Here is a 20989-nt window from a genome sequence, read left to right on the forward strand (position 1 = left end):
ATAATATATATATTAAAATATATTAAATTCAAAAAATAAGTCGGTTAAGAAATTCGAATGGAGATCGATAGTTTTTCAAGATTTAGCTCATTATATCGTTCAAGGCTACGAAAAATAGCTATGTAATCGAATTGTACAGAAAAGAAAAATAATTCTCACTGTTATTCACGTAAGTTATTTTCCTTATTTAATTTACACTTCGATATATATATAGAAAAGCAAAAAGAAAAAATATATATATATATATATATATACATATACATAATGAAATATTTAGTAATTAGAAAAGACATGTGGGTTTTTACTTACTTTGTAAAAGTAAAGATGGAAAGTAAAAAAAGACGTCTACGCTTTGTGCGTCAGGATCCCATACTCTTCGATTGCCTAACAATCCTTTTATCAACCAAAATGAAAACTACACATCCGTCCAAGCAGAAAGCATTCGCTTGACTGCAATAAAGAACGCATGTATCATTGATTAACCCCGAACTATAAACACGTGACCATGAACAACCTACTGAAATTGAACGAATTCTACATTTATGTAAAAGATTTCAACCTTTTTTAACGACTGAAGCGCCTTTAAGTGAAAAATAAATTTTAGCTAGAAGTATATTTCGATTATATACAAGGTGTTACATTTCAAATCGACGCATTTCAATTTTAGATTTCACTTCTTTATAATAAGTAATTAATTGTACAACAATTGAGAGTTTAAACGCGTTAACGATAAGACTTCTATATTGTTCTCATTCGAATCGTGAATTTCTTATTGAAGGTCAATTGAAGATCAAAACAATTCTATCCACTGATTTATTTTCTTTTCATTTTGTTTTCTAATGAATTATCCTATAATCAATATGTATAGTTTTATTTGAAGAAATATCAATCACTTTGAATATCTTTCGAATCTAATCTTGGAATTTTATATTATTATATTAAAGATTCGAATATAGTTCGTTTTGATTCGTAACTTTGTTCTACTTTTATTTAACACATTTATCTTTTAATACAAAATATTTGATTTTGAAAAGAACACCCTGTATACTGCTTTAAGTAGAATAACAAGACACACACAAAATACTTATTCGAAAACACTTCTGTGCAACATCGATAGTCTAGGGATATCATTTTTACTTTTCACGAATACTACTCGATGATTCGTTATTATTAAAACTTAGGGAATTTTATTTCACATATTTCATATAATTCCAGTTTAATCGTTGGTAATACGAATCGGATGCGATTTCATTCTTTTCGTCCTAGCCTATTTCTAAACGAACTTAATCTTTCGTAAGCATTTTTCAAATATATAAAATTATATTTTATTAAGATAAAAAATATTCAAAATTATCTTATTTTCTTTTTATTATTTTCGTTGCAGTTGAAAACAATGGAAGACGACGGTGGAAACGTTGTTGATCTTTATATTCCCAGAAAGTGGTAAGAATTGCACGTGCATTTTCAAGAACGAATCATACATTTCTCTACATATAATCTTTTTATGAATTATTATAATAAGAATGATAAGCAATATTTGGTATGAATAAAAAGCAAATCTATTTATGTATATAATGTATCTAGTAACTGGGCTTGTACTATAACTTCTTATTTTGCAGATAGAAAATGTAGATTACAGATTGTAGACAAAAAAATGCAAGTATAATTGCACTGATATATTACTGCAAAAATTTACGTTACTCAATGATAAAGCTTATTAAATGATACAATATTTTCTTTCACAAATTTTTCTATCTAAAACAAGCCACAAAATTATAATCTGGTACAGTTATCAGATGCTCTTTGGATATATCTTCCATTATATCTGTGGATAAATGTATGAATTTATTAATAATATATCAAAGTTTATTAACAAAACTCTTGATCAATACTTAACTGTTTATATTTGAAATAAATTAAATGACTTTCCCAATTTTTTCTACTATTTATTTTATTGGGTTAATAATTTGGCATAGTGTAACTCATATAATAATCAGTCGTACAACTTTATATATTTGATAATATTATATTCGAATATTTTTTCTTATTTAGCTCATCGAGCAATCGTATTGTACATGCAAAAGATCATGCATCTATACAATTGACTTTGGCAGAAGTAGATCCAGAAACTGGACGTATGATAGATACAACCAAAATGTATGCAATATGCGGAGCAATCCGTCGCATGGTATGTTTTGAATTGTAATATTTAACAAACAAATTTAATAATATATCATTCTATATAAAAATTTTATGTTTTTTATATCAATATTTTAATTTTATTACAGGGTGAATCTGATGATTGTTTAGTTCGCCTTGCCAAAGACGATGGAATCTTACCTAAAAACTTTTAATGTAATTTTATTTTAATAAAAATTATATAAATAAAACAATAGTTGTTAATTTAAATTCAGAAATAACGATCTTAAAATTAATAATTTTGTCGTTAATATATCATATAACTCTTTGATCTTTGATGATAATGTATTTAAAAAAGAAAAATCAAACCATCAAAAACCAAAGTACAGCTGATGATATTTTCGAATTTATTTGATTCTGTACAGTTTTACTACAAATTTGTAATTATTAATAATGTAATTATATATTATAATAGCGATTATTGTTCAAGTAATATGTTTCTATTTTTGTAAGATCGATATTCTTTAAGTGTAAAAAGAGAAGTTTTTATTATCGCAATGACTTCGCAGGCATAAAAATCGACTTATTCAACATAATAGATTTATCACGATGCCATTATTTATTATTGGCACTTTTATTTTTTTTTGTATAATCGCAGAATTCATGTCTTGAAGCCATTATCAATATATGAAAAAATGAAAGTATGAAAATAAGGTTGCGAGTGGATTCTGTTTGTAGTTGGAGTATTCTCATTAGATGCTAAATTTACAAAGCGTTTATCGATTAGAAACACGTGTTTACACAGAGACGTCACATTTTATTTTGGTTTCCTCCTAATGCAAGCAAGAAAAGATCAAAGCCAATACGATCCATAGGACCATTGAGACTGTGATCTTATCTTTTTCATTATTCGTCTTGCTAAATGAAAACAATGATTTATCACTTTTGGGAAATCGCTAGCTTACATTGGTATATCGTAATTTTACAATAATTTAACGCATATAGCTTCATAGAAGCGTAATATCCTTAAAGCAAAGAAAAAGGATTCTATCTTTTTTATTTGTTTCCTTCTGAGAAAGATAAAATCATTTTGCTGAGCAATATATCAACATATTACGACATAAATATATATGTATATATATATATATATAAGATTTACGTGTTGCATTTGTACACTTCTTTTCATACGTATCTCTCTCTCTTGTGATTTAAGGGAATAATCATTTCTTTATATATATATATATATGTATCATAATCATTTTACGTTCAGTATATGATTATCATCCAAATACACCAGAGCTGTTTCTAAATCGCTGAAAATTGGCCATTCTCATGCTAAAAATAGTTAATGAAATCATTAATATGATATATGTAAGAATGTGTCTATGGTGTATCATTTGTTATTACACTTTTTAATAACAATACAGGAAGATCGGCCAGATTTTTTGAATAATTCTGTAAGCCGAGTAAACCACTGGATGAAGGATGATACTTTTCCATTAATATTTCTACCAAATATCTATCTATATTGGGATAGATTTCTACTGGAACACGTAAGATTATGCGATGATGCAACCACTATTTACCCCTAACTTTAGTTAGAACATCGATGCAAAATAAATTACAGATAGCTTCTTTCAAACAACGTTAAGTTAGTGTATAATAATAACATATTCGGCATAATATTAATTATATAAATATATACATTAGTTAATATATCAATATTAACTAATATATCATTTATATATATGTATATATATACCATCGTGTCGTTACATTTAATTATACATTTAATTTCATTATATACTAGAAAATGTTTCTTTTTCATTTTTATTAAATAACAACTTCGTTAAATCTTATATATAATGGAGCATTTGTTTCATTACATATTCTCGATATATCTCTTGATAATACAAGCGAAAAATCCGATGACAGTCTCTAACGCTATGTTCCTTACAATAGACGTGGAAGATTATTATTATTATTATTTTTATTAGCAAGACCGTCGACCGAATGTTAAAACTCGATGTACCATTATCGTTGCGGTAGGACGCACACACGACACATTTTCTTTCTTTTTATTTTTTTTCTTATTTTTTTTTTATACGTATAGAGCGTAGAGAAATAATATATTGTCCATTCGCCACATAATTCTGTTTTTATTTGAGTCGATCATCATCTGGCGAAACGGTAACAAATAATTGTTAGATGTATTGCTCATTTGTCAAATTGATTAACTCTATGAAACAAAAAGTAGAAAAAATTGATAAGTTTATATACATTGTTGTATTATTTATCATTCAACGACTTTATTTACTTTTGTTATTTATAGCTGTGTTAAGTCTAATTAATAAAGAATTTTTTTCTTGTAATACAAAAAGTTAAGCATTTATCCGCAAGTGCTTTTTGGCACTACAATGTTTAAAACATTCTAAAAATAGAGTTAATCACTTTGATCTATGAACGGCTCATGTCAGATATCTCACATAGATACTATCTAATTATAATTATTAGTTCAAAGTATAGTACTTTACAAGACTTATGTATGACACGAAGGAAAAAAATATAAACTCTGTATTTTGGCTTTTATCTTCTCTTTTTCATATATATATATATATGCATGTACGTCCTACTTAATAGCATATAGTATCATATATATATATATAATGCAAAGTTTATTATTTCATCTATGTTTTGTGAAAATTGTATCATTAATACCATCGTTAAACAGTCCAATTGAAAAGAAGTATTCGTTAACTAGACTTTATTGCTATTGTGGAATGTGCCAAGAAGGACATCAATAAGTCCCTGACAAATATCGAGAAATATTTTATAAAAGTGATGCTTATATTTTTTCTGTGTGCGTGTATATCCCTTCTATCTCTTTTTCATTTTCTTTTTTCTTTTTCTTTTTATCTTTTTTTTTGTATAGATTCAAAGAATGTACTCTTCGTTATTTTTACTAATACATTAACATAATCTGAAATCATTTGATCCAAAATTATTCGTACGTGTGACGTTGGAACCTTGCATAAAATGAAACATATAGTTTTGTAATATCGTTATATTTCTAGGATACACAAGTATATTTTATTACTCGCTTCGATCATATCGTCATATTATGATTATAAATGACGATTATGCGTGTGCAAAATAATGAAAAATTCATAATTTGTAATTTCAAGGAATATACGATCAAAGTTATTAAATGTACAAGTTATACTGGTATTGAACCCCCCTTTAATAATTTAATTAATATTTATATTATTTTAGAATTTCTATATATCCTAAGAAAACACGATGTGTGTGATCATTTTATATTGTTAAATATAAACTTTGTCTCTTATCTAGCTTTCTTGCTGCTCTATCAATTACATATATATTTTTAATTAATCATAAAATTTAATCTTCGTCATAAAAAAAAGAGAAACAAAAAACTATAGTATTCTTTCATGTACTGTATATCGCTTTTTAATTCATAAATTACATCTGTGGCAAGATTAAAACATACAAAATACAAAAATAAACAAAAATTAATCTATAAATATGCAAGGTTCTTTGGCTTTTTATTTCTACATGAATAATTTTAGTCGTGTGATAAAATCAAAGTTCGTCACACCCAAATAGAAATCATTTTATTTACGACATATTTATTAATTTCTCACGTTCTGGTAGTATATTATCAAATGATTTCTAACTTCACTCGTGCAATTATCTATTTAAAAAAAAAAATTAAAAAAAAAAAACGAAATATCCATAAACATTATGCTTACTTTATGATCTTGTACCTTGGATAGATCAATTCGACAATTCTGATTATTGTAGATGATCCAAAATAAAATTCATCAAGAAAATAAAAAGGTAGCTCCTCGATTATTTCTCTAGGAGACAGTGGCGGCAGATGGAAAAGAGGTGGGTCACGCGAGATTCGTTTCTTGTTCGCCCCATCCTTCACTGTCGCATTCGCTTTCAGAAGCTGAATCACTGTCACTAAATTCGACAGCAACACGACGAGCCAATATGGATGCAACATCGTTCAATGCATTAACACGTTCTACTTCCTTCTGCTCGATTTTTTCTACTTTTCTTAATTTAATTCCTAAGTCATTCAAAATGAATATTTTTTAATTTATATATGTGCATCAAGATTAATAAATAAAAATCAAATAAATTAGCAAGAATAAATTACCATCTCTTATCGCTTTAAGTAAATCATTCCTCGGATCTACCAATGGGATATTCGGATTGACGGACTTTCGTAATTGTCCATCGATACTTTTCAATGGTTTTAATTTTGGTGGACACATGGCTATCATTTTGGCAATATCTCCGTTCGTCAATGGTACTGGTGGCGGTGTACCATTAATTGCTGGCGGTGGAGGTGGTGGCGGAGGAGGAGGAGGAATATTACATGGCGGAGAAATAGGCCTTGGTGGTGTAGGATCAGGTGTTGGAGGTGGTGGTGGTAAATCTTGAGAGACGGGATCTGTTTCGTCTGTACCAATTTGTGCCGAGTGATTTGGAGGAGTAGGAGTCGAATGATGACTCGGTAACGGACTGTTTGGACGACTTCCATTTCTATTTAATAAATGAGATGGTATCGAACCTAAAAAAACATTTATGCTTTTATTAGTTTTGTTTTATATATATGTGATAAAAGGAAAAAATTTGTTTAAATATAACACACCATTCATAGAAGGTGGAGACATCGTTTCTCCTGGAGGAGGAGGTGGTGGTGGAAGCGTATCTCTACCAGTGCTCATAGATCTCCCTCTGGTAGGAGTATTATTAGCCGAGGCTACCGTGGGAGTTGAATTACTAGAAGTATTGCTTGGTGGAGCAGGAGGTGGCTGAGAAGGTCGCGATCTACCACTTCTACTAGGTGTACTTTGTCCACCTGGACTCTGATAAGTTTCACTACCTTGTTGGCCTTGACCAGAAGCATAATGAGAACCATATACGTTTTCTTCGTAACCATGGGAAACAGAATTTGTTGCCCTATAAAAGAGTAATAGGTGATAATCCATCCTTTCAAATCTTATAAGATTTATCTAATAAGTTAACGTTACCAACCTGTAATGATCAGAGGAAGAAGGACTATACAAGTGTTGCTCCTCTGGTGGATAACTTCGTCTAAGTTCAATACTGTTTGGTCTGGGTGGTCTTGATTCGGTCACAACCATCCCCATCATTGCTTCATCAGTCATGTTATGAGGTGCTCTATATTGAACCCCCTGTGTTGGCATTATATATTCCCCATGACCAACTGCTAATTGTCTCTGCCTTTCCCTTGTATTATGAGGCTGTCTTACACGCTTCTTGTGTCTACCTCCACCACTACTACCTTCGTTCCGTGGTCTATGAGGCTATAGCGTAGAAAAAAGAAAAATACATATATATAAAAAAATATTCCTAGTTGTTATTCAAGTTTCCCATTTAAAGATATGTTTGCATGAAAACAAGCATAATTATTTCAATTTGAAGGAACTCATTTGACTGATTGAGCTTCGTTAGAAATACAAACCATCGTCTCTGTTGGTTTTTATCATCTATTAAATATATTTGTCCAAAGTATATATATGTGTACGTATGTTAGTAGTGCTGAATCAGTCAATAAATATGCAACAAATATGTAGGAAATATGGTTTCCTATAATCAAGAATCACACGTGTGATGTTGTTAAATAATATCGTATAATTGTTGTGATATCGTTCGTAAAGATTGATCACAATAAAGTTTTATTTCCTACATAAAAAGTGTAACAATTGAATAACGAAGATGAAGGATCGATAATTGATTGCGTAAAACCGAAACATCATAATAATCATAGACCCTTGTGAGTTGTAACATTCAAAACTTGCATTACTTGCAAAAAGGACAGCGTTGCAACGATCGACAAAGTGACAATGAAATGTGAATATTGTGTGACATTTTGTAATGTACAAGGGAATCACCCGAGTGAAGGAGTACTCTTTTTTATTAATCAAAATCATTAGTTTAAGAAAAAGAGTAAGAAAAAAAATTATAAACTCTCGAGTGAAGTCCTTTGTTAGCACTGACATATCAAGGGATTTTATATGAATCAACAGAGATCAAATGTTTTTTAAAGTCGAAAGTGAAATCGGCTTGAAACAATTGATCTGTGAAGAGCAAACACTAAAAATGAAAAAAGTCACTGGCTTTTGCTATTACCTAGGGCATAAACTACAAACTTTGAAAGCGAGCAACTAACGCAATTTCTAGTCAGCTTAAAAAAGAGAGAAATAGAAAGTGAAAAATAGAGAGAAAGAGAAAGAGAGAAAGATAAGTGGTTAATGATCGGATAAAACCACAGAGAAGTGAGACTGATGAGTGTGTGACTGATCGATTATTTAGTATTCATGATTTAACAGGGGAATAAAATAAAACTACAAAGATCCAAATCATCGACTTGCCTTTCTGTATGGTTCGGCATATTCTGTTTCAGTCTATAACGAACGGGATAGAGTTCCAAATAGTTAGCAATTGCAATATCAATATATACATACAATATTGAGAGTTTAACTCATATGTTTCGTGCACCCCGAAGGCACATTAATGTGTCTTTACAAAAATAACAAAGTTTTAACATTAAAATATAAACTATAAAATAAAAATTAATGAACGTAATATTCTTCAAAAATAATTGTACATATAATATTTGATATCGAGGTGCACGCGTTAAGAAATAAAATGTTCCAACAATGATAATTTACCTTTTTCCCTCGATCATGTAATTTCTTTTCAGTATCTTTTAACATCTCTTGACTCCATAGATCAAAGAAATAATTTGGATCCGTGTAGAACTTTAATCCATCTTTTCCATCCTCTCTGGAAAACGAAATTTCATCAATCAATATTTACTCCTATTTGACTAGCATCACACACAAATATATATATATATATGTACCTATAAATGTTGAGTTTATCTAAAGGTGGTGGTGTGTCGCATTGACGATAAGTTTCTAACATTGCTGTTGGCATCGACTCTCTTGAAACTACTTGTTGATCAAAAACGATTGAGCTCTTGAATGCTTTTCTCATGTGTATATCTTGTAGTGACACTAAATAACAAATGTATCAATATTAATCTTAAGTTACATGACAATACTCGTTTAGAATAATAACAGTAATTACACGTTTATTAAATAACGAAATAAATCATTAATTATAAAATATTTTTTGGTGGACCACCAACCTTCCTCGACATTGCTATCAAGTTGAGTGACTTTGACAGCCAATCGATCTATCCTAGCTTGCAAAGAATTTGCCCTTTCACTTAACGCATGAGCTTCCCTGGTCAGCTCTGCAAAGAGATCTTCGGCATGCCGTGAAAGGCTAGAGAGTTGTCTAATGGTATTAGCCAAAGTACCATTAGTAACAGCTTCTAATTCCGATGGCAATGGATAATCATCTGGTATTGTTCCACGTGCAACGTGAACAGGTTCCACCAATCTTTTTGGTAGAGGCATTTTTTCGATTAATTTTACTTTACGATCCTTTTGACTAGGCTTCGTAAATAATTCACCATTCTTTTAGAATCTGCAATAAGACATTTTTATATTATTAAACTTTTTGGATATTTTTTTATCTATTTCAATTTCTCAATTAACTTATAATAAATGATAGAAGAGAGATAGAACAACGATATACAAATATATATTATAGATAGAATATTTCAAATATTTCTTTTAATAACTTTGTATGCTTGTACTTTATTAACAAAAAAATATTGTAATTTTATTAATAAACTATATTATAATATTAATTGTAATTGTGTTATTTTTTTCTTTTCATGGTAAAGTTACTTTTGGGACATCCTGTATATTTATTTATATATATATATACATATGTATACATTATTATTATTAATTTATTCGAGTGTTCATTTGGAAAAGAAAAATAAAACAATAAATAAGAGCCAAGTACGATCGAGTTACGTTAAATAAAAGTCTAACGACCTGCGAAAGGCGATACTCGCGGAGACAGAAAAGGAAACGTTAGGATTAATATACGCTTGAGAGCATCTTTACAATCGTTTCTACGGTGTAGAATTCGAATGTACTTACTTACATATAACGGATCGTGAAGTGTTAGATACTGGTATTTATATGCCATGATCGATCTATACTTCGCAATCGCTTAAATGCAAGGTACTATATAAGGATAGGAAATCTAATATCGCGAGATTTTTATCTCCGTTCGCAGTAAGGAATAAAGATAAAACCATAGGAATGGAAGGACAAACGATATATATCATGCGGTTAGCAGCAAATATACGACGATGAATGAAATAAATAAATCAATTGGTAAAAGAGATATTTAAGGTAATAATAAATCAATACATATGAACATATTCAAACATATTTATATGCAATATAAATAACTATAAATAATAAATAAATATTAGCTAACAGAAAAGGAACAATCAGAAAATGTTTAAAAGGAAATTATAATTGAAAATAGTGTGTCATTGATTATTCTATAAAATAAAAAGAAGATAAAATTGATAAAGTAATCTAATTTATTGTTGAACTGACATAAATCTGATTATTAAATAAATTTGTTTTAAATATAAAAGGTTAAGTATTAATTAAATGCTTTGATGATAAAATGTTTAAAAATTAATTTGTCTCTCTTGTGAAAAACTCATATAAGAATAATATAATTTTTTTATTACATTGTGAAAGTGTTTATACTGCAGAAACTTGAAAGTAATGAGTTGAAAATGTATATTAATATAGGAAAGTTAAATTACCACAGAATGTTTAAGTATTTGCAAATAATAACTAATTGCAAACTGACTAGTAAGAGCAAGATAATTCACTTTAAATATGAATAAAGATTGGAAAAGATTAGAAAAACGTTAAGCAGACTTTTCGAATGACAAGTAAATTGGAGACAATAAATCATTTTTGACATATTTATTTAGAATTAATAAAGCATTCATACCTCATATTTTGAGATTAGATGATGACATAATGCAACTATATGTGAAGATACAAATCCACAATTTTTTAAACTTTTTAAAATAGTGTTCATCACGGTACAAACATTTACACGCAATTCCAGCGATATAATATCACATATAAGTGGGCATGATTAATTACAGTTTCGTCCTCTTAAATCTGCCACTACTGTCATGGCGGAACACTATCTTTCTTTCTTGTTCACATTAAACACCTGTTAGGAGAAATAAGATTGACTATATGAACACCCCAAAATCGTTAGAGAGAAACTTTCAAAAGTAAAACATTTTATTCATTTCGATTGATAAGGAGAAGAAATCACCCCCTACGTAGCTACCACCCCGGCGGCCATGTGTCACCCCGTAATTCTGTTCCCAGCCTCGCGATGGCGCTTTGATCTCCTCCCACCCAACTCTTTCATGTAACTATCTTTTTTACTGATTTTATTAATCGACAGATAAAACATATGAAACTATCAAGGCTTTTACTTGCAACTACAACCCTTTTTATCTATTTATCAATTCATCTATGCAGAACTTTGATATTCTTTAAAATTTGTATCTCACATTAACTAAAGTTCTACAGTTATTGCTAGACTATAAACACGATACTTTCGAGTTAAAGAACATTGAAAATCAATACAGAAGGAAAAGCGTTAACTAGATTTAGGTCATTTCCCTTAAAATCATTTTTAAATTATATCATCGCGTTAGAAAGCCTTTAAACATGTGCAAAACGAAAGACTAAGACATTCTTCTCGTTTCGATTCGCCATATTTTCTCTCGCCCCACCTCTTCTCATTTCATCTCATCTCACTTCACCAAAGCATTTCCTTCCTTCTTTCTTTCTCGTTCTCACACTGCGCCACGCCCCACCCCGCTACGTTTACTACTGTAACTTTTGTCTTGCATCAACTGACAAGACGTGTCACGTTCTCTTGCGAGACTTCTTACACCCATCGTTAACTCACCATATTCAGCATGGCTAACTTCACGTATACGCATAATGTCGGTCAACGTAGTACGATCATTGAAACGTACCACACCCCCCACCCCATTTATAATTGCGTTCTTTCAACGATAAGAATTCATTTACTCCTATAAAAGTAATAACAACAACACGTTCTCACTAATCAAAGATGAATATCCTGTTAATTTATTTCATTCGTATTTAGTTTTTTACGTTCAATTTATTTTTCTAATCGTAAACGTTCGAACGCTGTTCACCACGGCGCTGTTCTTTTCAACCAACCGTGGACAAACCGAGAGACCAACCAACCGACCGAATGACAAGCAACTGACTGAGTTACTCCCGTTACATCAATGCAACAACACACAAATCGAAATCGCGGGAAATTTTGAATACGAATACTTTGATTATTCGATTATTTTTGTTAGAAATCATTTTTAATCGCTATTATTAAAAATGATACTATGCTCAAGCGATATTATATCATTTTCTTTTTCTTTTTTCAAATGTGACAAATTTTTAAAATATTATGTTTACAAATTATTTTCGAGTTAAAAAAAATGTTGTGTCATGGCATGGCATTAATTATTCAATTTACATCAATATATGTACTTCGTTATTTCATTAATATTCTCTTAACCTATAATTCCACCACTGCGTATAATTGTGCGTTGTTTATGTATAATTTACAAGTAAAAGACATCGATGTTACTTGACATTATTTTTTTTTAATGACTTTTCACACAACACAATAATTTATTATTTATATTTATACATTTTTATTTACATAACTTCATAGTAAGAACTTTTAGAAATTATTAAAATATCGGTCATGTCAGCCATTTCAAATTTAACGCCACTTCCGGTTAATTTTGTTAAATCTCCTATTTTTATAATTCTGTTATCCCAATATATTGTGTTTGTGACCTATGTTTTTATAATTCGAGGAATGTTCAAATTTCTATCAAATAAAATAAAAAAGATTAAATAACAAAGCGCAAAAATAACAAAAATAAATAATATCTGTAGCTAACCTAACCTGTGTATTTTTATATTATAAAAACATGAGTAATGTGAAAAATCATAGCAAAAGAGGTCGGGGAAAACATTCACAAAAGAAAATCGAACCTACAGAAGAACCTAAAAAAGAATCAAAGTTATTAGTCCAACCTAAACAATCTTATGCTGCATACGATATTGCAGAAACTAATAATGACAGTAAAGATTTTGAATCTCTTACAAAGATACCAACTTCAGTGGATGGGCAGCTTGTTCTTAAATCTGAAAAGAATTGGTCTGCTGATGTATTAGGATGCTTTGATTACTTTACTTTAGATTTAAATTTAGTTTCTGCTGCTATGAGGTGCATACCTTTTAACGAATGCGTTCAAATAGAAGATAAATATTTCACAGTAAGCGTTTTCATATAGACATTAAACATAACATTTGTCTTTATGTATTTGTTCAATAAATAATTTATGCATTTTGTATAACGTTTTATCACCATAGGTTGATCAATTAACAAGTTTTCACAATGTTGTTGAAGAAGGAAAAAAAACTTATAAGAATATTTTGTCTAATTTGGAAATCTCAGATTCATCTGACGTAACAAATCTTAATAGATCATTAGAGAGTAAAAGTAAAGAGCAGCTAGACATGAATTTAGGTTTTAAAAAGACTATGAGTGATAATAAAACAACCGTAGCTGGGGAACGAAATGAAAATGATGATACAGAAGAAGATTTAGATTTCTTGTTATCTCTTGAATCACCTACCTTACAAAGTAATATAAAACAAATGCCTTTACCAAACATACAGTTTAAAAATGGTAATTTAATTTTTAAAACAATTTTTATATATATATAGTACAATTTTATATATATATGTAGACTCTTTATGCTTTGCATATTTTATGAAACTCTCATATCATTGAATTAACTAATTTATTTTACTCATGATTTTCAAATTTTTATTTTTAGATCTCAAAACACAGTCTGCTACTTTATCGACTAAGTCAAATGATTTTGACATCTTATTAGATTCAATATTAGGTGATTAAACATGAAATTTATGTTTTTTGTTATAAAGAAATCCTAAAAATACAATAATGAGATTAAATATAAATTGGAAATTATTATTACAATTATTACAAAAGTTACAATTAGTGGAAAGTATTATTACAAAATAATTACAAATTTTCTGTAATAAAGTACAAAACTATTAGATTATTATTGTTATTGTAACAAAATGCACATTTTTTATTACACTGTAAAATAATATGTATTACTTATTGATTTACTTAATGTTATGTACTTATTGTACACAGCATCAAATTTAGAAATTAATATGAAAACTTCTCAGTAAGATAGACATGCATATAATCATAAACTACAAGCATAATAGCTCCTCCTGGGCCTAATCTCAATACTTTTGGCAATAAACCTTTGTATAAAGCTTTAAATCTAAAATATAAAAAAAACTAATGAAATATATATATAAATAATAATTAATTTTTAATATCAAATATAATAATAAATAACTATAATTAAATAATTAAAATTTATTATTCTATCAATTTATAGGCAATATGAAACGATAATACCATACCCTTCATTTTTATAAATAATACAAATAGTATTTAGTGTTCCTTTGTATTGTATATTTCCTTGTGGCCCTTGTATACGACTTTTAGCAACGTCAAAAGGTATATTTAAACAAGAAGCTACCGTTCCTGATACGAAACCTAAACCGACCTAAGCAATCAATAATATTTTATTAAAAACATAATATAAGAAGTGTTCATAAACATTATGTCATAATTACCTTAGTTCCAAATTCGAGCAAAGGATCTTTCTTTACTGGTATATAATTTTTTACAGAATGATAAAATCCAAAATAAAAAGAATTAAATACAGCATTTCTCATTATAGTAGCAGACAGTCCCCTATAAAGTCCATTTAATCCAAATCCATATTTTGATATAATTTCTCTTGTTACGATAGCAGTCGAAGGTCTTCCAACACGATTTGATTGTTGTTTTACTTTGATAACTTCGAAAGGATTTACTAAAACACCCTCAGTAACTCCAGCAAAAAAGCCAGCACATGAGAATGTCTACAATAATTTTTATTTTAAAAACTTCTGTTTTAGAGAATATATAAATATATATATTAATCAAAATAATGATCCAATCAATCATTGTTACCAAAGGACTAGGTGACGCAGCACCAAATAAGAAGAACTGTTTGTATTGTTCGAATGTAAAAAACTAAAAGAACAAAAATTATAACAAATGAATCATAATATAATTAAAAAAGATCTTGATTACTAAATTGTTCAATGCATACTTTCACTGCTCTTTTAGGTGTTTCTACGATAATTGGTGGAAGCAACCCTTTCCAAAGCGCAGTAACACCTTCAGATTTACACATCTTATGCATACAATCTATAATTCCTATAGTAATAAGAAAGAAAATTAAATAACTGATTTAAGATGATTTTTATAATCACGTTATAAGTACCTGTATAGTAGGTGGCATCTGCTGCTTGCATTCTAACTTGAAGTTGAAATCGTGTTTTGACAAGATCCATTGGGTGCATTATACAAACTTCAACAAAGCCTGCAGAACCACCGGCACCAATTTGTATGATGCCTTCTTTTATCAAATTCCTTTGCGGATGTACTTTTTGTTGATACATCTTTTTTAGCTTTTTATTTTTAACATCTTTTATAATAACTTATTAATATCACAATAATCAACAATTTTTATTCCATATATTTATAGGAACATTCACTACGAATAAAATAATATACATAAATAATTCCATATAAATTTATATGATGTGTTAACTAAGACTGTCTGATATTGATAGTATCCATTGTAAGAGAGCTTTCTCTTGAATGAAAAGAACTTACAGAACACTCGGGATTTTTCTACTATGAACACATGCTATAAATGTGTTTACTGACTTGCAATCTATTTTTACATTTAACAACTCTAACCTCTAAGACTTTTCTAGTTATTTTTTCAGAACAGTTTCTTAATAAATTTCATTGCACCAAATGCATGATTAACTATTCGATAAATTTACATAATGAATAAGAAACTTATATATATATAATTTTACCAATTATCTTTTTAAGTAAAGCAAAACAATTTTCGCATACAGCATTTCTTTATCATTAATGATAATGCATTTTTAAATAATAATGTATCATAAATTACTTTATCTTACATATTACATAATTGCACTTTTATTTCTAAATGTAAGAGAATAAATAAAAGCACTATTACAAAATAAAATGATAGATAACTATTAAATGAACAAAAGAATAACTGTTACTGCTATAATTACTTAAACTAATTATAGAAAAGAAAAAACATTTTATGTAGATATAATTAAATTAATCTATCATGAAAAAATATTTCTCAAATGTTCTCTATAAATACTTTATTGTTTATTACATAGCATACACACAACTACATAAGAAAAACTTTATGCTATTCTTACACATATACCATATTTAGACTCAATACAGAATTTCTATTTATACACAAGAAAATGAAATAATATATTATTATTAGATTATATTGTAATCCTATCGTACAAATCACTGATATTTTCAAAATCAATTAACTCCACAACAGAAATAGTAAAGCAGTGTATTACGTTTAATTATTAAGAAAATTTATTTTGAAATATTGAAAGTTAAGCATATCTATCAAACGTTGTGACACTGAAATTTTAAAATATTTTAAAAGTGGAGTTAATCACTTTGACCTGTTAATGGCTCATACGTCAAGGCTACAAATTTAATATCGTAAAGAAAATAGACAAAATATATTGGCTAATAAAAATTCGTTCAAAAAATACCCTATAAGATAAGATATCAAATTGTCGAAAATAAGAGATTTAACTCTCAATTACTGATTAAAGATGAACGAAAACAGATATAGATCACTTTTAACCTACAATTATGTGTAAATAGATAATAGGTTATGAACAACTCTCTTACTACAATACATAATAATTCTACGTTAATTATTATTATTATTATTTCTTTTATCGCAATAAATAAATAAATTATGTAAAAATAAAAAGATATATGTAAACGTATAAACATATAAATAAATAATTTTTATATGTATTTATTGAAATATAATATTTTGTAAAAAAATATCATAAGTGGGAATGACCTTGGAAATGTTATCGTATACTGCCAGATCACGATGATTTCAATATATACTGGACTTCAATAGGTTCCTTGTTGTGTAAAATATTCGAGACGACGACGAGTTCAAAGTATCTTCGTCAAGCAGTAACAATTAGTTTTTGACGTGCGTCTCACTAGAATCTGCACTGCTATATTACTTATTTTTAATTTTAATTTTATTGTAAACAATCAGGCAAAATGAGTGCGAGACAGAGAAAGGTATCTAATATAAGTATATATATTGTATATATATATACATTCAAACATTATATATATATATATATAGTTACAGTTATTAATTAGTTTCTAAAATTCTAGAAAGATTGCGTAATTCAATTTATCGAATCTAATTTCTATGAGAGAGTTCATTTTTTTCTTTTTTTGGGATAAAACTGTTATATTTTTTCTCCTTTCACAATTATTTCTACAAATAATAATGTTTTTTTACGAACTATGTTACACGTTACTTACTATATACACTATTGATGTGATTATTATTATGATGAAATTATAAATGCAAGCTATGAAATAGATTTATTACTATTTTACTATACTTTTCTTCGTCACTTCTTGATACAGCACATGCATATATACACACTGTTTACACACATATATAATATAGGAACCAAAAGCCACGTGTACATCGCGCCAAGAAGTGTATACATATATATCATATATTATATATATGTTGCATGTAAACGTATATATACTCGCGTAAAGATAGAATGTATTCTTATCTATTCCAACATTTGTTATATTGTACAGAAATATGGACGATGAGAGGTTTATGACACAAAACAATTTCATTTATTGTTAAGATATAATTAGAATATTTCGTTTTTTCTAAAGAAACACGCGCTCTGTGTACACTAGATGCAATATAGACTTGTGAGTTATAATTATGCACTTCGATGTTTTGCTTTTGCATGTGTCCTCTTTTATCGTTGCATGATTCGTGGTTAAACTTTATTTATACATAAAGTGTTCCTAACATTATTTATCTTATTTTTGTTTATTTATTATTTATTTTGACATATCTTTTTATTCATTCTTTTCTTCATTTGTTTAATATATGACAGACATATTTTAGTTTCATGTATATCGTTATTTTAAAAATATTGAATCTTATTAACAGTATTTTATTTTGATTATAAAATTTAAAGTCGAATGCGTATAATTATTAAGGTATTATTAATTATGATACTATGTTTATGATGCAAATTTTATGCTTAATTATTTTTAGAAATATTGTTTATATCTATATTCTCTTTTATTGATATTCTGTTTTTAGCTGAAGTCTGGAAATGAAAAAGTCTATGAAAATGTATCATCATCCAGTACGAAGAAAAGTACCAACCAACTTGGGAGAAAATATTTTATAATAGTTGCTTTACTTGGTGCATTATTCCTTGGTTATATTGCAATAGCAAATGATTTAAAGCCAATAAGAATTGGTAGTAAAGTTATTGACACATTAGCATTTTCATTAAATATACAAAAGCCTTTTTATGTTGTTATCATCGATGCTGGATCTACTGGTAGTCGTGTATTAGCATTTAGTTTCCACGAGTCAATTCTAAATCGTCATCTAGTACTGGATGCTGAATTATATAGTGATACCAAACCTGGATTAAGTGCATTCGCTGACGATCCTAAATTTGCTGCTAAATCTCTTATTAAATTGTTGGAAAAAGCAAAGACGGTGATACCACAATCAGAATGGGTTAATACACCACTTAGTATGAAGGCTACTGCTGGCCTCAGATTATTGCCTGGACATAAAGCAAATAATATACTTGAAGAATGTAGTAAACTTTTTGAATCATCTGGCTTTAAAGTATCCAAAAATGCTATTTCTATAATGGATGGAGCCAGTGAAGGAATTTTTTCTTGGTTCACTGTAAATTTCTTATTGGATAAACTTAATTCTCATTCATCTGAAAACACAGTAGCTGCACTTGATCTTGGTGGAGGCTCTACACAAGTAACTTTTGCACCAAATAAAATGCAAATAAAAGAATTGAAAGAACATGTCTATGCTATTAATGCCTTTAGTCATAATATGAGCGTATATACGCATAGCTATTTAGGAATGGGTTTAATGGCAGCTAGAAAAGAAATTTTGATGCATGGAATAAATATAAAAAATACTACTGAAAAGGGCCCAATAGTAATCAGATCAGAATGCATAAATCCAATTGTAAATACTGAATGGAGTTATGGAGGAAAAAATTATATAGTAAAAGGACCTGTTAATGGAACACTTAAAACAGTTAAGACACAAAATTTCGCAGGAGGTGATGAGAATAGACCGATTGTAAGATTTTCAAAATGTTTAAAGATTATAGAAGAATATGTCAATACAATAAGCAATAAGCCAATAGGACTAAACACTCATGAAATATATGCTTTTTCTTATTATTTCGAACGCGCGACTGAGGTAAATTTGTATATTTTAGTTTTTTTATTTTTTCTATTCTCTATATAATTTAATTTAAATTAATAATTAATTACTACAGGTAGGTTTAATAGATCCCTTCACTGGTGGTGCTATACACTTAGGTGCTTTTTTGAAACAAGCTACGGAAACTTGTGATTATCCTAATACAGATCAACCATTTATGTGCTTGGATTTGACATTTATTTATGTCTTGTTACATAATGGTTTTGGCTTAGATCCTTCTACAAGGTTATTTGTAAGTAAAATTTATGTGAATATATATATATTTATTTAAACAATGATATGAGTCTAAAATATAAATAAAAAATATATAAAATTATATTTGGTTAATGAAATGAATGTTTTTTTGCAGTTGTATAAGAAAATCAATGGACATGAATTAAGTTGGGCTTTAGGAGCTGCCTTTAACGTATTACAAAATGGTCTTTAACGTTTATAGGAAATACAATATTAATAAATGGAAAATTAGTGAAATAGAACAATTATCAATTTTTAGTAAAAGTATTGAATATCATTGATATCAGCAAATCTTAATATGCAAGTCAAGTTTTACAAAATATAATTTATAGAAACTTTACAATGGGAAACTATAAATTATTAATATTATATTCTTAATAAATATTAATATATTAAGATTTTTATTTTCATAATATTATGACTTATTCAGTATAAATTTTAACATTAACAAGTGAATTTAAATGCTTCGTTTATTATGAAATTGTTTGTTTTATAATAATAATTTTTTTTCATCTAATTATTGTTTTAAACCATAGTAGTTCAAATTTAAATTATAAGCTTTAAAGTCAAGGCTGTTTTATAAATGAAGGATGTATCATCAGTAATATACACAATCTACATACGCACAAATATGAATAATGTTATAATGTTACGCTAATAGGAATAAAATAATTTTAAATAGAAACGTTATTTCTGATATATATTTAAATAAAAATAAAATTAAGATATGTGTACATTTAACGATGCAATTAATTATAGAGGTATTAAATAAGATTCGTATAAAACAGAAAAAAATAATAAATTTTATCTTACTTTCTTTTTAAAATCTGATGAACTCGTCAATTTATTACGATGACCATAAAAGTATATTGTATTTTACTATTTAATGATTTGTATTATATTCATATAAGTCGAGTGAAATAATGAATACACTGCTTTCTAAAATTTCTCCTTCTTGCTGTAATGCAAACAAAGCATATA

General features: G+C 28.1%; 6 protein-coding genes across 16 annotated transcripts in view; 3 read left to right on the forward strand and 3 right to left on the reverse strand.

Moving 5' to 3' along the window:
- LOC106783683 (probable multidrug resistance-associated protein lethal(2)03659) overlaps window positions 1-643 on the reverse strand; it is an 11786-nt gene extending 11143 nt beyond the window's left edge. For 2 of the 3 annotated variants that reach the window (XM_014742449.1, XM_014742451.1), the window contains exon 1: window positions 310-511. The gene's annotated coding sequence lies outside the window, so the exon portion shown is untranslated. Of the gene's footprint in view, window positions 1-309; window positions 512-559 lie in introns of those variants that run through there. The other variant, XM_014742450.1, reaches the window with a different exon arrangement.
- A 553-nt stretch (window positions 644-1196) lies between these two features.
- Window positions 1197-2393, forward strand: LOC106783684 (40S ribosomal protein S21). Its single transcript, XM_014742455.1, has 4 exons — window positions 1197-1293; window positions 1385-1443; window positions 2053-2188; window positions 2289-2393. Exons 2-4 carry the CDS (start codon window positions 1394-1396, stop codon window positions 2352-2354), a joined length of 252 nt encoding a protein of 83 aa, XP_014597941.1. The 5' UTR covers window positions 1197-1293; window positions 1385-1393; the 3' UTR covers window positions 2355-2393.
- Window positions 2394-3929: 1536 nt separating this feature from the next.
- LOC106783693 (wiskott-Aldrich syndrome protein family member 3) lies at window positions 3930-12479 on the reverse strand. Of its 5 annotated transcripts, none has more exons than XM_014742464.1 (10): window positions 12097-12479; window positions 11110-11340; window positions 9356-9699; window positions 9068-9221; window positions 8874-8988; window positions 8574-8606; window positions 7213-7505; window positions 6827-7137; window positions 6329-6745; window positions 3930-6238 (listed from the first exon to the last, which is right to left on the reverse strand). In XM_014742464.1, exons 3-10 carry the CDS (start codon window positions 9627-9629, stop codon window positions 6057-6059), a joined length of 1779 nt encoding a protein of 592 aa, XP_014597950.1. In that variant the 5' UTR covers window positions 9630-9699; window positions 11110-11340; window positions 12097-12479; the 3' UTR covers window positions 3930-6056. The 5 variants fall into 5 exon arrangements, with proteins under 5 accessions (XP_014597950.1, XP_014597951.1, XP_014597954.1 ...); XM_014742465.1 differs by lacking the exon at window positions 12097-12479 and adding an exon at window positions 11918-12087; XM_014742468.1 differs by lacking the exon at window positions 12097-12479 and adding an exon at window positions 11456-11909.
- Window positions 12480-12901: 422 nt separating this feature from the next.
- On the forward strand, window positions 12902-14364 carry LOC106783695. Its single transcript, XM_014742473.1, has 3 exons — window positions 12902-13507; window positions 13605-13923; window positions 14075-14364. The coding sequence occupies exons 1-3, from the start codon at window positions 13160-13162 to the stop codon at window positions 14152-14154; spliced, it is 747 nt and encodes a 248-aa protein (XP_014597959.1). The 5' UTR covers window positions 12902-13159; the 3' UTR covers window positions 14155-14364.
- On the reverse strand, window positions 14202-16238 carry LOC106783694 (mitochondrial 2-oxodicarboxylate carrier). Of its 3 annotated transcripts, none has more exons than XM_014742471.1 (7): window positions 16224-16238; window positions 15617-15889; window positions 15443-15549; window positions 15301-15363; window positions 14919-15209; window positions 14703-14848; window positions 14202-14557 (listed from the first exon to the last, which is right to left on the reverse strand). In XM_014742471.1, the coding sequence occupies exons 2-7, from the start codon at window positions 15792-15794 to the stop codon at window positions 14437-14439; spliced, it is 906 nt and encodes a 301-aa protein (XP_014597957.1). In that variant the 5' UTR covers window positions 15795-15889; window positions 16224-16238; the 3' UTR covers window positions 14202-14436. The 3 variants fall into 3 exon arrangements, with proteins under 3 accessions (XP_014597957.1, XP_014597956.1, XP_014597958.1); XM_014742470.1 differs by lacking the exon at window positions 16224-16238 and adding an exon at window positions 16012-16164; XM_014742472.1 differs by lacking the exons at window positions 15301-15363; window positions 16224-16238 and having other exon boundaries at window positions 15617-16175.
- A 1027-nt stretch (window positions 16239-17265) lies between these two features.
- On the forward strand, window positions 17266-20374 carry LOC106783710 (ectonucleoside triphosphate diphosphohydrolase 5). 3 transcript variants are annotated; one of them, XM_014742493.1, is made up of 4 exons: window positions 17266-17529; window positions 18602-19750; window positions 19830-20006; window positions 20124-20374. In XM_014742493.1, the coding sequence occupies exons 1-4, from the start codon at window positions 17509-17511 to the stop codon at window positions 20199-20201; spliced, it is 1425 nt and encodes a 474-aa protein (XP_014597979.1). In that variant the 5' UTR covers window positions 17266-17508; the 3' UTR covers window positions 20202-20374. The 3 variants fall into 3 exon arrangements, with proteins under 3 accessions (XP_014597979.1, XP_014597981.1, XP_014597980.1); XM_014742495.1 differs by lacking the exon at window positions 17266-17529 and adding an exon at window positions 18025-18198; XM_014742494.1 differs by lacking the exon at window positions 17266-17529 and adding an exon at window positions 18241-18495.
- Window positions 20375-20989: the final 615 nt, after the last annotated feature.

This window comes from Polistes canadensis, unplaced genomic scaffold, assembly GCF_001313835.1.
Source record: "Polistes canadensis isolate GaletaPanama2010 unplaced genomic scaffold, ASM131383v1 scaffold_24, whole genome shotgun sequence".
NCBI classification, from domain to species: Eukaryota; Metazoa; Arthropoda; class Insecta; order Hymenoptera; family Vespidae; genus Polistes; species Polistes canadensis.